Consider the following 12701-nt stretch of genomic DNA (forward strand, 5'->3'; position numbering starts at 1 on the left):
GAACGGTGGGAAAAACGCTAATCAAGTGTAAGCAGCATGAAAGAAGTTAACCTATTACAACACTCACGTGGCAGCTGAGAAACAAAACCACCCTGGCTCGTAAAGCCCAACTTTAGTTTGTAGAAGAAATGCGACAGAGTGAACGTCTTTAACCAAAGGGACCCGCCAATGGATGGATAAGATCTCCGGGTAGCTGGGGGTGAAGAGTGGGGGGAATAAGATTCAAACCTCCTCAACACAGCAGTTTTCCTTGGTCCACCCCACTGTCTACTTCCCTTCCCAAAGTGGAAACGACGAAGTCCAAAAGGATATGGCATCACCTTTGCCCTATGACCTAGGAGCGGAGACTCACCAGTTTCATATTGGACTTTTGGTTGCTCAGTACCAGACACTCCACTTCTCAAACGCAGAAAGCGTCTTCCGGTTCAATCTCTGCCACTAGCCCGCCGAGAGCATCGCGGGACATGCAGTCCTTTTTCTCTACGCCCCCTTCCCGGGGCATGATGGGAAGTGTAGTCCTCTCTCCGTGCATCATGGGAACTGTGGTCATCTTTCTTTTTCGTCCCATTCCTCTCCAACACCTCCCTCGGTCAGCTCAAATTCATCCCCGCCGCCAATTCATCCTCCCTCTGCACCCCAGCATGATATCATGCCCCCTAGCCCGGCCTGGGACCCATGGTATTCTGGGATGTGTAGTCCCCATGGCTCTGGCCGCCCCTTTCCCCTCCTCCCTGTGGGAAGGCAGATGGGCGCGGGACTTGCCGGGATCTGTAGTTCCCTGGGGCCTCTGGATGCCAAGTTCCGAGCTTTTACTCAAGGGAGGCAGGAACTACAACTCCCAGGGCCGCCTGGCTGCAGCAGGTGGGAGCGGGGCTGTTGATATCAATATGGCGGTTGTCAGCCAGACAAAGACAGTCAGTCTGATGTGATTGAGACAAGGGAGGTTTTCAGGGGGAGACTGGGAGATAGGGGCCTCCCCTCCCCCTTCTCCTCTTCCTGTGCCGGCCTCAACCCCTCCCCAGTCCCCTCCCGACTGGCGCCCCACGCGGAAGACACCCCTCCCCCTCCCGCTTTCCCCTCCTCCCTGCCTCAGCCTTTCGTACTGGGACGTTGGGGAGGGGGCTGTGCCGGGCGGAGAGAACTCAGCAAGGATTCTGAGGTGAGTCGAGAGGTTTTGAAGCCGGACTACCTCAAGTCTCTTTCCTCACTTCTTTCTCTTCACTTTTTTTGTTTTTTTGAGGGGTTTTGGGGAGAAAGTGAATGGGCTGGGGATGGGTCTCTTAAGCGGCCCGATTGAGAAGAGGGAGGAAACGGGGCTTCCGAGTGGGTAACCCGAACGCAGGGTGTGGGGTGGGGCAATTTGTGGGGGGCGATAATTGAAAGGCGTCGGCTGCTCCCCAACTCTTTTCTCCTGGTTTCCTCCACTGTGGGCGGAAGGTTTGAATCCTGGAGGTGGGGTCTCCTGTTCGGAGTTTGGGAAACTGCGAGGTGAATTTGAGGTGTGTGGATTTGTTTGGGGTTTATAAGTGTGTTTTAAACTGTGTGACGTGTACTTGTGTGATGTGTTAGTAACGAACAAATGTCTGTAGATACGAAGTTAGATAGCTGGAGTCATAGCTTTTAACTGGGCCTGGGCAGAGAAGCGTGCGTGAGGTCCCGAGTCCTGGACCTCTGGGCTGGCGACGTGGTGCGGGGTAGCTGGGGTTAGCAACTCGTTTGTGTCCCATTGCCGGCTCACACTTCTCCCCGCCTCCGCCCCCTCCCCTGGACAAATCTCCACCCCAAACTCCGGGCTGAAGAATTTTAGAAATGAGGTGGTTTGGAGATGGATTTTTGCATCCTTAAGTCCATAGATAGGTGGGAAAGGAAAAGTGTTCTTAATATTTTATTCCGGAACCGTGTTTTGGTTACACTATTGGGGCTACTTTGAAAGGAGTCCTCCACCCACCCTCACCCCGAAACAGTAGGTAGATGTATCTTGTCGTCTTCACGTTAAATGAAATAAACATTACTTAAGGTTCGGGGGCGTTCTGTGGGGGTCTGGAGTGCTGACATGTGTATGCGTCTCTGTGTGTCTACTAAGGACATAGAATGACTGTTGTGTATCTTAAGATAGGGAGACTTATTTTCGTAGTAGGAAAACTGTTGGAAATTATTTGGGGGCGGGGGGAGTAGCAGAAAAGCGCTGCTTGTATTTTTCTTCTACCCCACCCTGTTCTGTTTCGGATTTGTCTGAAAGCTCGTATGGAAGAGTGAGGAAGCATTGGGTGAGTGAAGGATGGAAGGCAGTTGACATGAAAGATACTATACTGTGTAAAGTTGAATGGTGTAAAGTGATTGCTGCTTTTTACCCTTAAGCTTTAAGAAACCCTTATGTATCTAATAGGATAGAATGATGTGACTAGTTCATTTCTCTCGGATCCTTCAGGTATAGAAACCTCTGTCTTCCCTTCCCTTCTTCCTTCCCTTCTTCGTTGTTTCAGTCCTTTCTTTCTTTCTTTCTTTCTTGGCATGCTACATTTCTTTTCCTGGATGGACATGATGCCTCTTGTGCCTGTTTATTTAGTTTGTGCTAATATGATTGTGCTTTTTGTGGTTTTGCTATAAAATGCATCATTAGATGAAGAGGACTTGCATTTGTTTTTATTTTGCATTTATGCCACAGGTAATTGTCACATCAGGATTGAAGTGCTTTGCATTAAACTGATTTTAAAATTGCACAACTAAGTTGTTAGAGCTAGGTGAATTGGAATATTTGAATTCTGATTTTTTGTCTCAAGTTTAAAGTAGAGTTATAAAGGCAAGAGGATTGCAACATCTTTTTTTCTCACAGTCTTTAATATTTAATAACATTACACCAGGAGAATTTAAGACCGTATATTTTGTAGTTTTTTCAGTCCAAAATTGAAAATTTTCACTAACCCTTCTGTGACAGTTGTGTGTGTGTGTAATGGACCTTTACATGACTAAAGGAATTGGCATAATTGCTCTTTTAACTGTTGAGACTTCAAAGCATTTACATATTTGGCTCCAAATTGATCAATTCTTGAACCTAAGAGTAAAGGACCTCAGATTCCATAAAAACTGAAAAGTCACATAGATATAATATGTGGTTTTATGGTATGTCTTACAACCTTAGATTTGAAATTTCTGCAGTTGATCATTCACACAGATAAGCTGACTATAAATATGAGGTAGTATGTAGATTTAGATTGACCTGAATAGAAAAAAAACTTGTGTTTTTTAAATCTCAAATTTAGGCTATGTTGATACAAGGCTGAACCTTTGATTTGTTACAGACTAGGATTTCCACAATTTTTTGTTTTAATCTTCTATCTTAACCTGAAATATTACTTTGCCAAAACTGGAGGAAAATCCTGTATAATTATATAATAGAGTATACATTTGCTGAAAGATATCCTTTTAGATGTAGTTTTTAGATGTTCAGTACTTATTTTAGAAATAAAAAACTCAAATGTTTAAGAGTTGGTAAAATATTATCTTCCACCTTCCCTACCTCAGATTTTCTTTTTGTTTTCTTCCGTGGAAATGCAAAGTTACTTACTGGAAAAGCTTTCATTAAACTTTTTCTGACTAGTAGTCTGGTTGAAATCACTAAAGGTAAACCAAACCTATTCCTTGCATTTAGTGGAGGTGATTCTGTTGCATTTTAAGCACTGAGCATTAAAATGATGTAAAGCCTTTACTGCAGGTTAAAACATAAAACACTGTCAGCGTGTGGAAGTCATATGGTTTATGAAAAAAGTAGAAAATCAGGGCATTGGTGCCTGTCCAGCTTAAAATTTCATCCCGTAACTGTGAAAGACACATTTATTTGAATATGATTGCTTCTAAAAATGTTGCCTGTATTATGGGAAGTTGAGAATCCAAACTGTTTTTAACCAATCTGTTGCTAGTTTAGTGTATTGCATATCATGAATACTGTGGTTGCAAATGTGCATCAGGGAGCCTTTAGGGGTCAGCTTTATGTTGAATGTCTTTGGTGAGGCTTCGTTTTCACTGGTGTATGAACAGATTTCACTCTTCTTAGCACAAATCCATAGTTGAAGCATCACTAATAGTATTGGTAAATTATAAAATATATTGCAACAAATCTCATAAGTTAATCATTTTTAAAAAATAGAGGTAACCAGTTTATGGCTGTTTTTGTGGAACGTGTTGAAATGGCATTGCTTGTTTCAGTAGATGTTGAACACATTGGGGATACTTATACTAAGTTTGTTCATTTGGGGTCTTTTGTATGTTATTTTCAGTCCATCCACTTTTAAATGTTGCAGACAGCTTCCGTGTTTCTTGTAAAACCATGTTTGCTTTTTTGGTTCATTTCTTTGCAGCTCTTGCATCTATTATTTTTGTCTGCAGATCTTTAAACTTGAAGTATTTCTCTTGGAAATTAGAAATTTACCCTAGGGTGTCATTTTTCATAAATGAAAGTTGGTGTACCACTCAGCCTTTTAAAAATGTGAACATTTATAGGTAAACTAGAAAGTGCTGAGTGAAAATGTGTTGAATTTGTTTGTTTTGAGAACCTGCTTTATTTAGTTTTTTTGGCTTCCAGAGTTAATTTTGTAGCTCCCTTTGCTTTTTGGCTGGATTTTTCTCTTTAACTGCTGGGTTTTGCTTCTCAATTTAGTAGAACTTTAATTTATAAAAAAAAATTGTTATGAGTGGAAATCACAGCTTGTCTAGAGTGTCATATAGCTATATTTACATATGCACTCACATAAAGCACCATTATGTTTGTTTATATATGAAATTGGTGTATATTTGTGAGACATACAGCCTGTAAAAAAGGAATCTGAACCATAGATAACAGGAGGCTAAACAGTGGCTCAAACTAGAAACCGGAGTAACTACCACCATATGCTGTCCACATGATAGGAACTATGGAGATTTTCACCATCATTATAAAGCATTATTTTAACAGATTCTGCCAAAATCTGTTTCTCTCAAAATGGAAGCTATTAGTATTGAAATTTTTCTCAAAATAGTATTAATTACTAGGTGACTTAGATTCCTACGTGCAGCTGTCTCCCCACCTGACTCTTACAGGTCTTAGGGCCCAACATAACTAAAGATTTTTCTGATTATTTGAGGTATAACTTCTAGTTAGAGACTGTTTAAACTTAATCCAGTGCTTTAGATAACTTGCTTTTCTTGATCTTAGATGAAACAAGTTGGAAATTTACTATAACATGTCTTGGACACTTTCCAAGAGCATTTAGTTACTGGAAGTCTTTGGCTCTAGCATAGTTTTACCCTTAGAATGGTAATAAGGTTGAACTTACAGTAAGTTTTTCCAGTAGTTATTATAATTCTGATGCAGTACTTTACAGATCCTTGACTTGGGATATAAGTAAGGATAGCAGTTTTTATTTTTGCTTTTTCATTTTTCAAAGGAGAAAAAACTATATTTAGCTTCGAAGTTATGAGTTATTTTACTTTTCTTGAATCTTACAATAGGTGTCTATAGACCCTTCCTTATAAATGATCAGATGAATCTAATTTATTCAGAGGGCATTTAGGTTTTTTTTACAACTTAGAATGCCAGTTAGATAAGAATGTTTACTAAATTGCACATATTCTCAGTAGCTTCTCTGTATTTTATGTTCAGTGATAGTCTGTGTGTGGTTTATCAAAAACATTTAATAGCTCTCTTTACTGCATACACATTAAACAATTAGTGTGGTGTTGCCAAGGGGCAGTCATTTTAATGTATATAGTTACAGTTTTCAGAAAGGGGAAAGTCAAATGCTGTGGCTATTGCTGAAATGAAGATGACCTGAGACTAAATTTATCTGCTTTAAGATTTTGATAAAGTAGTGGTGTGATTAAAATGTGAAGCTGTAGGGTGGGGCCTAGTCAGTCAAGACTTGAGTTATTCTGATTCTCCACATCCAATCATAGAATCAAGTTGATTTTATATCCTTTGTATCTATCAGTTCACTTTTCATTATATGCTATTCCCTCAATTCAGGCCTTTATCATTTCTGTCTTGCCACATCAGTCTCTTAACTAATCTTACTACTTTCACTATTTTTTCTTAGTCATTTTTCACTCCTACTGAGTGATCTTGCTAAAACAAAATGTGAATTTGATTGTTAGCCGTAACTTTGCCTGTAATCCTTCAGTGGCTCCCCAGCCTTTCAAATAAATCTAAACTGTCATTCCACCTGTGTCCCAGTCCTGGCTTTGCTAATTACTGGCTATGTGACTTTGGGTAAGTCATTTAATCTGTCTGTTCCTCATTTTCCTCATCTGTAGAATGGGGATAAACAGTTCGCACTTTATAGGATTATCATGAGCCCTTAGAATGCTGTTAAGTCCCTAGAATACTTCAGGCATATCATAAATGTTAACTATTATTATCATGTTATTCCATGTATTTTGTGTTCTGGTTCCTGCCTTGTATTTTATCATTATCAACTCCAGACCCTATGCCTTTGCCATGCCAAACTACTGGTAGGCCAAACAGGCACTCTTTAGCATAGATAAGGAGGGTGGGGTACATTATTAGTCTGTGAGAGTTGCAATTGTTAGTAATGTCTTCAAAAGTAAGGAATTAATTGTGAACTTTAAAACCTATTGCTGTATAAAGAATGATAGTATATTCTGTTGCTTTGGCTTCTGTTTTTTCCTCTCTAAATAAAAGGCAGTATTAGATTATTGCCTAATTCAGACAATTCAAAGTTTATTTTTTTTGCCTTAATACATTTTTATGTTTCTAACATAGTTTCCCCCTTGCTAATCCAACCTATTCATCTTCTTACCTAACTTCATGAAAGCCCTTTAAATCTGTATAGTTTCTTTCACTTTTTTCCCCACACATCCAAATTCTTACTCTATTTCAGTTTTTTTTTTTTTTTAACATGACTGTAGAGACAATTGAGTAGTTGCATTATGGGATTTGGAAGCTTCTTTGACAAACATGTTTTATTTACGTACTAATATTTATACTTGAGGTTGGGTGGCTAGTTTATTTCTACTGCTTCAGTTGATTTTCCAAAGTGGTAGATGATACACATATGGCAATTTATATTTGTGTCTCATTCCTCTCGAGGAGAAAGAATGTTCTGTTTTTACCAAATTGAGACAAGGATAAATGTTACCCAAAACTATGGTATAGAGGCAGCAAGATGATAGCTAAGGTACCAGTCCAGATAAAATGTAATTTTTGTAGGAGGCTAAATTATGACTGTAGTTTGCAGTCATTTAGCTGGGCATATACATTCATGGAACATAATTGTTCATCGTGGAGAACTTGAAAGTAGCTGTTCTGAATATTATCTTTATTTGGTTGAAAATCCATTTTCTGGAGTCAAAGATAGCCTATGTTTAGTTTTACATAGTAGCTGTTTAGAACCATTCAGGACAAGAATATTTGCTGTACACTCTGTTGTCTGAGGAAGACCTCTCTGAAAAGATGGCATGATGTTATTTATTTGAAATTCTGTATCCTCTTTTCCAATAAACTTTCATTTTCCTCCAAAGGTGGTAGGTCTAAAGGTTAAATAAAAATATTTTTTAGTTTTTTGCCTTCAAAAAAGTATTTTTCTTTTAGTAAAGTATAATAATTTAAAAATAAATCTATTACTTTTATTTCAATGCAACACAGCCATCATCCAACCTTGTCTTCCCTAAAACAAGGAATTATTTACAAGAGTACAAGTTATTGGTTACTTCCCATTTTAAGTTCCATTTTCTGAAATAGAATGTCTTAATTGACAGCATGTCAATTAAGTGAGTTCACTATGTTATTGACAATGTAAGTTTGTATGTATAAAAGATTAGGTCTCTACTTTCTGGTCAGCTAAATAGGCTATTTAGGTTAATTAAAAAATATATATATGGTATTTTTGTTACTAATTAAAGTAATACGTTGTTTGCTTATTCATTTATTTTGAATTATTATTCATTTTGAAATAATTGTAGATTCACAGGACTTGCAAAAATAGTAGAAAGGGCCCTATACCTTTCACCCAGTTTCCCCTAATGGTTACATCTTATGTAACTTTAGTGCAGTATTAAAATTGGGAAATTGATATTGGTACAGTGTATGTTTATAGTTCTATGCCATTTTATTATGTGTGGATTCTATAACCACCACCACAATCAGATACTATTCAAGAACTATTCTGTTGTTATAAAGATTGAGTAAGTCCCCTCTTAGTCATAAATTTTGTTTTGTCAAATATAACTAAGGAGAAGGACACCAATTAACCAATTATTGAATCAGTAATTTCACTCTTGCCTTTTGTAGTAGTTGAGAAATTCTTTAGGCACATCTTGAAATTTCTTATGGAAAATTCCAATGAGACTTTCTTGTGAGAATTTAAAAATTGGCAAGCTTTACTTGAGGATTTATAATATTAATACCCATTAAACTTGTTAGTAAAAGTTAGTAACCTTGACATTTTTGGTAAAGTGCAAGTTTTAAATGAATTCAAGGCTTAAGTGATATATTTCTTGCCAGACTGGAAGTATGCTAGAATCTGTATAAGATAACCAAATTATAATTATTCTGATGTTAGTTTGGTCTTTAACAGTGTTAAAACAAACTTGCCAGATTAATTGATTGTGAGCTCATGTGGTAGTTTTATTTTGGATTTGTTCTAAGGGAACGCTCTTCAGAGAAAGTCAGTTCAAAGATTATTTCCAGAGAAAGGATCGGTAGAGGAAAAAAAGGGTTCCAGATACTATTGTTAGTCTAGGTACAAGAAAGGACTATCAAGTTAAAGGCTGGTTACAGGACTGACCTTTGCCTTCTCTTTATCAGTTGTGTAAATTAAGAAACCTGTCTTTAAAGATGAGGCTATTAATTTAATATACTACTAATTATCATAGACATCAGATAACAAAGATCTGCTTTAAACAGGCTAACAAAAGATTTTCAAACATGTTACCAAAAAAGATATATCATTGTGGGCTTTTTCTCCTCTGAGTTTGAGACAGTTTTTTGTGCACAATGATAATTTCCTTTGAAAACATCAATTAAATTCTAATTTGTTTCATTGACAAGAACATGGCAAGTATTGGTGGTACTTTCTCATAAGTCAGGTTCGTATTTAGAAAACTTTTTGGCTAACCTGAAATTTCACTTCCTGGTGCAATTTTTTTTTTCCTCTTTGGATTTATCTGTTGCCAGCTTTTTATTTATCTCGGTGTATAATCTAAAAAAAAATAGTATTTTAATCAGGGATTCTTTTGGCTTTAGAGGGAGGTTGTTATAGGGATCCAGCTGTTTGGGGTTATGCAAAAGGGAAATCTGTCAGGAATCTGAGAAGCTAGTCTATCTGCCTCTCATTCTGTGGATGTATGCTTTCTTGTCTTTATGTCTGCTTCATCAACCTTTTGTTACTTCTCCTTTCCACTTCTGTTTGCCTTGCTGTATTTTTTCCACAGTTTGTTTCTCCATGACTTTGACTTACAGGTGGATTTGGTTTGCCAGTGGTGCTGACTTGAACTGTTCTTTTCTTTTGACTAAAGCTTACTTCTTAGTGGTGACTGTGCTTCTTTTATTTAGTTCAAGTGGCTAGAGAGAAATCTGAATGTATTGCATGACCATGAGTTAGATGTCAATTTGTATTTCATGACCTTGGGGATAGGACACAAGGGGAAGTCACCTTTTTATACAAGGCTAATGCTTTTGGTGCTCTGCATGAGGAGGATTCTCTTGTAGAGGTTGAACAGGGCACTCAGTTAAACATGTCAAGTATAGCAGCGCATGTTTAGGTACTCTGTGGGATATAAAGATTAGTTGGATTTAATCCTTTTCTTCAAAGATCAAATAATTTGCAGGAAATGGCAAAAGTCTCAGTGTAATTTAGTGTTAGCTTTTTATATTCTTCACCTCAGGCAAACCAGAAAGATGACAAAGTAGAACTATGGAACTAGACAGGATTAAGGACAGAACCAGAGGTAACACTAGACATGGCTGTTCCATCTTAACAGTTTGAATCACAGATCTGCTAAAGTTTGAAAGTACGTGAAGCTATTCTTTCAGGATCCTAGTTGCTGCTGTCAAGGTGGGTCCCCTGTTGACTAAAGAGGCTCTTTTTTCAGTTCTGCCTCTTATCAAGTAAACAGCCTGTTGGCTGTCATTTGCCCCATCATTGAGGTCAAGAGACATCTTAAAAGAACTCACTTTTTCAGAAACAGGAACACTGCTGTAGATATGGTCTATATGGTGACAACCATTTTCATTTCATGAAAGATGAAAACGTCTTTCATTCCTGACAAGCTTTTGTGCTAAATTAATACCCATTAAACTTTCTAGCAAAAGTTAGTAACAAAGATGGAACATTTGGGTCCCCTTACTCTAAAGGCAATAAATAGGCATTCATATGGTGAGTCTGTAGTAGTGAGCATTTTATTTTCTTCACTACAGATCTGACAACGTAAGAATTGACATACTGGGTCAATCCAGTGTCTAGTCAACAACATATGTTATATTTAACAGAGGATCCATGATGTCAGGCAAAGGAACTAGAGCTTTCTTCTCCCTGTGTCAGTATTGGAGTTGGTATGGATTTAAGAGCTAAAAACTCCAAAGCTAAAGTCTTGATTGTGTTAACCAAACCAAGACTGGGATTTTAGAATAAGTCAAGCATAGGCAATGAAAGAATTTAGAAGATCTGTGTCAGATTATATAAGCCATCGAAGATAAACAGTTGGCGAGTCCTAGAGTTCTAATACTTAGACAACACAGGAAGACAGTACATCTCAACTTTTTGAAAAATAATTGCCTGGAAAATATATTAAGATTTTTGTTTTCTGAGCTCCACCCCCAGATTTAAAAAATTTTAGTTGGGCCCAGGAATGTGTCCTTTGTAAATGCCAGGTAATTCTAATAAGATGGCCTTTGGAACTTTTGGAAAATGCACAGACATAACATAAAACCTACTGAGAACTTACTATGTGCTTGGTTTTATGGTAGAATACTTAGTAATGTTAAATGTCTATGCAACTTGAAATGTTTCCTCCCTGATATGTGCCTGCCTTATTTTAAATATCCATATCCATCCTCTATAACTGCTTATGCCACTAAATTGTGCCATGGGGTGTGTTTTGGTTAATCGTGGCTGTTTTTCTAGATGTTATACTTAATGGTTAGTATTAGACCCCAAATCATCTAGTCTTTTATGGTATATCATCCATTCATTTTCTTTAACTTTTATATATTTAAAAAAAATTTTTTTTAATGTCTACCTTTGAGAGAGAGACAGAGAGACGGTGTGAGTGGGTAAAGGGCAGAGAGAGAGACAGAGACCCAGAATCTGAAGCAGGCTCCAGGCTCTGAGCTGTCAGCACAGAGCCTGACGTGGGGCTCAAACCCACATGACCTGAGCTGAAGTCGGATGCTCAACTGACTGAGCCACCCAGGCGCCCCTTAAACTTTTATATTTTTATATACCAACTCTTAAGGCAATCCTTCCCCTGGTCCCTACTCCCACCCCCCTTTGGTCGATAAGTTCTCCCTTGTTTTCTAAATCTATTAAGCAAGGTTTTTTTTTCAATATATCTGCTTTGATATATCAACCATCTCATGAACCTTTACCCTCACAAAGTAATTTCTCGCCTTTTTTTCTTTTTTTTTTTTTTTTAATGTCATCATTCTTCTCAGAGTCTTTTAATTAATCCTAGAATATTGAGCTGATTGAGAACATGGATTTGAGACTACCTAGGTGTAAATCTGACTTCCACACAACTTACTGTGTAACTTTGCATGAACCTTGCTGTATGTATCCATTTTTCTTTCTATAAATTGGAGATAAATAATTGTACCCATATCACAGGATTGTTGTGGGCATATGAGGCAATATTTGTAAAGTGCTTAGGAGACTGGTTCCACAGATGAAGGCACACCTTATCATTTTACTATTAGTTGGCCTCTGCTTCTGCTTCTAAGGTATTTACTCCCCTGAATCATTAGAATTCTCATATGTTGCAAGTAATGTTTTTCTAGCTATTTTTGTTCGTTGATTTGTTTTTCTTCTCAGTTAACCTTTTGTAGGCTTTAATTGCATTTGATGCAAATGCCTATTTCCTTTTAGTTAAAATTCTTTCTATCCAGATCTTCTCTCTTCCATCATCCTTTTACTTTCTTTTTAAAATTTATCTCTGGTCTTGGAGTTCCTGGACTTAAAACCTTTAAAACACCCCTTTAGTACTTTCCTTTTCATGCTTCTCTCCCTCCTCCCCCATCTAATTCATCAGCAATGTTCCACTGATTCTTTCACCATCACATCTCTTCGATCTTTTTACATCTATAGTTGCCATCCTCATCACTTCTTGCTGAGATGATTACAACAGTAAAACTGGCCTCTCTGCCTCTTCCCTACTTTATTCCATGGTGCACAGTACTGTTAGAATAATTTTCATCAAACACTTTTCATCAAGTCATTCAAGAAGTTGCTGTACCTTAGTTTGAATTGTGTTATATTCCAATTTTAATCCCCATGCTTTTTTTTTAAGGTTCTTTAACATTTTCTTTCCTCCCTTACTGATATTGTGTTTTCTTATTCCTAAAGATTTTTTCTCAATTACGTTCAAGTAAATTACCTTTCTTCCTGCTATATGTTTTCAGCCTTCATTTCTTGGTATTTTCTACTTTCTCCCACTTAATATCTTGTATATCCTTATCTTGCCAGTTAAAACCTTCTTTTTTTTAAATTTTTTTT

The 12701-nt window shown here is 37.4% G+C and overlaps 2 protein-coding genes across 11 annotated transcripts in view; one reads left to right on the plus strand and one right to left on the minus strand.

Moving 5' to 3' along the window:
- Positions 1 to 629, minus strand: part of INTS9 (integrator complex subunit 9) — a 104056-nt gene extending 103427 nt beyond the window's left edge. The window contains exon 1 of one of the 2 annotated variants that reach the window (XM_086703789.1): positions 353 to 629. In XM_086703789.1, the coding sequence (XP_086559915.1) occupies positions 353 to 361 (9 nt within the window). In that variant the 5' untranslated portion in view covers positions 362 to 629. The remainder of the gene's footprint in view (positions 1 to 352) is intronic. The other variant, XM_025921591.2, reaches the window with a different exon arrangement.
- Positions 630 to 854: 225 nt separating this feature from the next.
- HMBOX1 (homeobox containing 1) overlaps positions 855 to 12701 on the plus strand; it is a 196574-nt gene continuing 184727 nt past the window's right edge. For 7 of the 9 annotated variants that reach the window (XM_086703790.1, XM_086703793.1, XM_086703794.1 and 4 more), the window contains exon 1: positions 856 to 1159. The gene's annotated coding sequence lies outside the window, so the exon portion shown is untranslated. Of the gene's footprint in view, positions 1160 to 12701 lie in introns of all 9 variants that reach the window. The other 2 variants (XM_086703791.1, XM_086703792.1) reach the window with 1 other exon arrangement.

This window comes from Puma concolor, chromosome B1, assembly GCF_028749965.1.
Source record: "Puma concolor isolate L17-30 chromosome B1, mPumCon1.1.hap2, whole genome shotgun sequence".
Taxonomy (NCBI): Eukaryota; Metazoa; Chordata; class Mammalia; order Carnivora; family Felidae; genus Puma; species Puma concolor.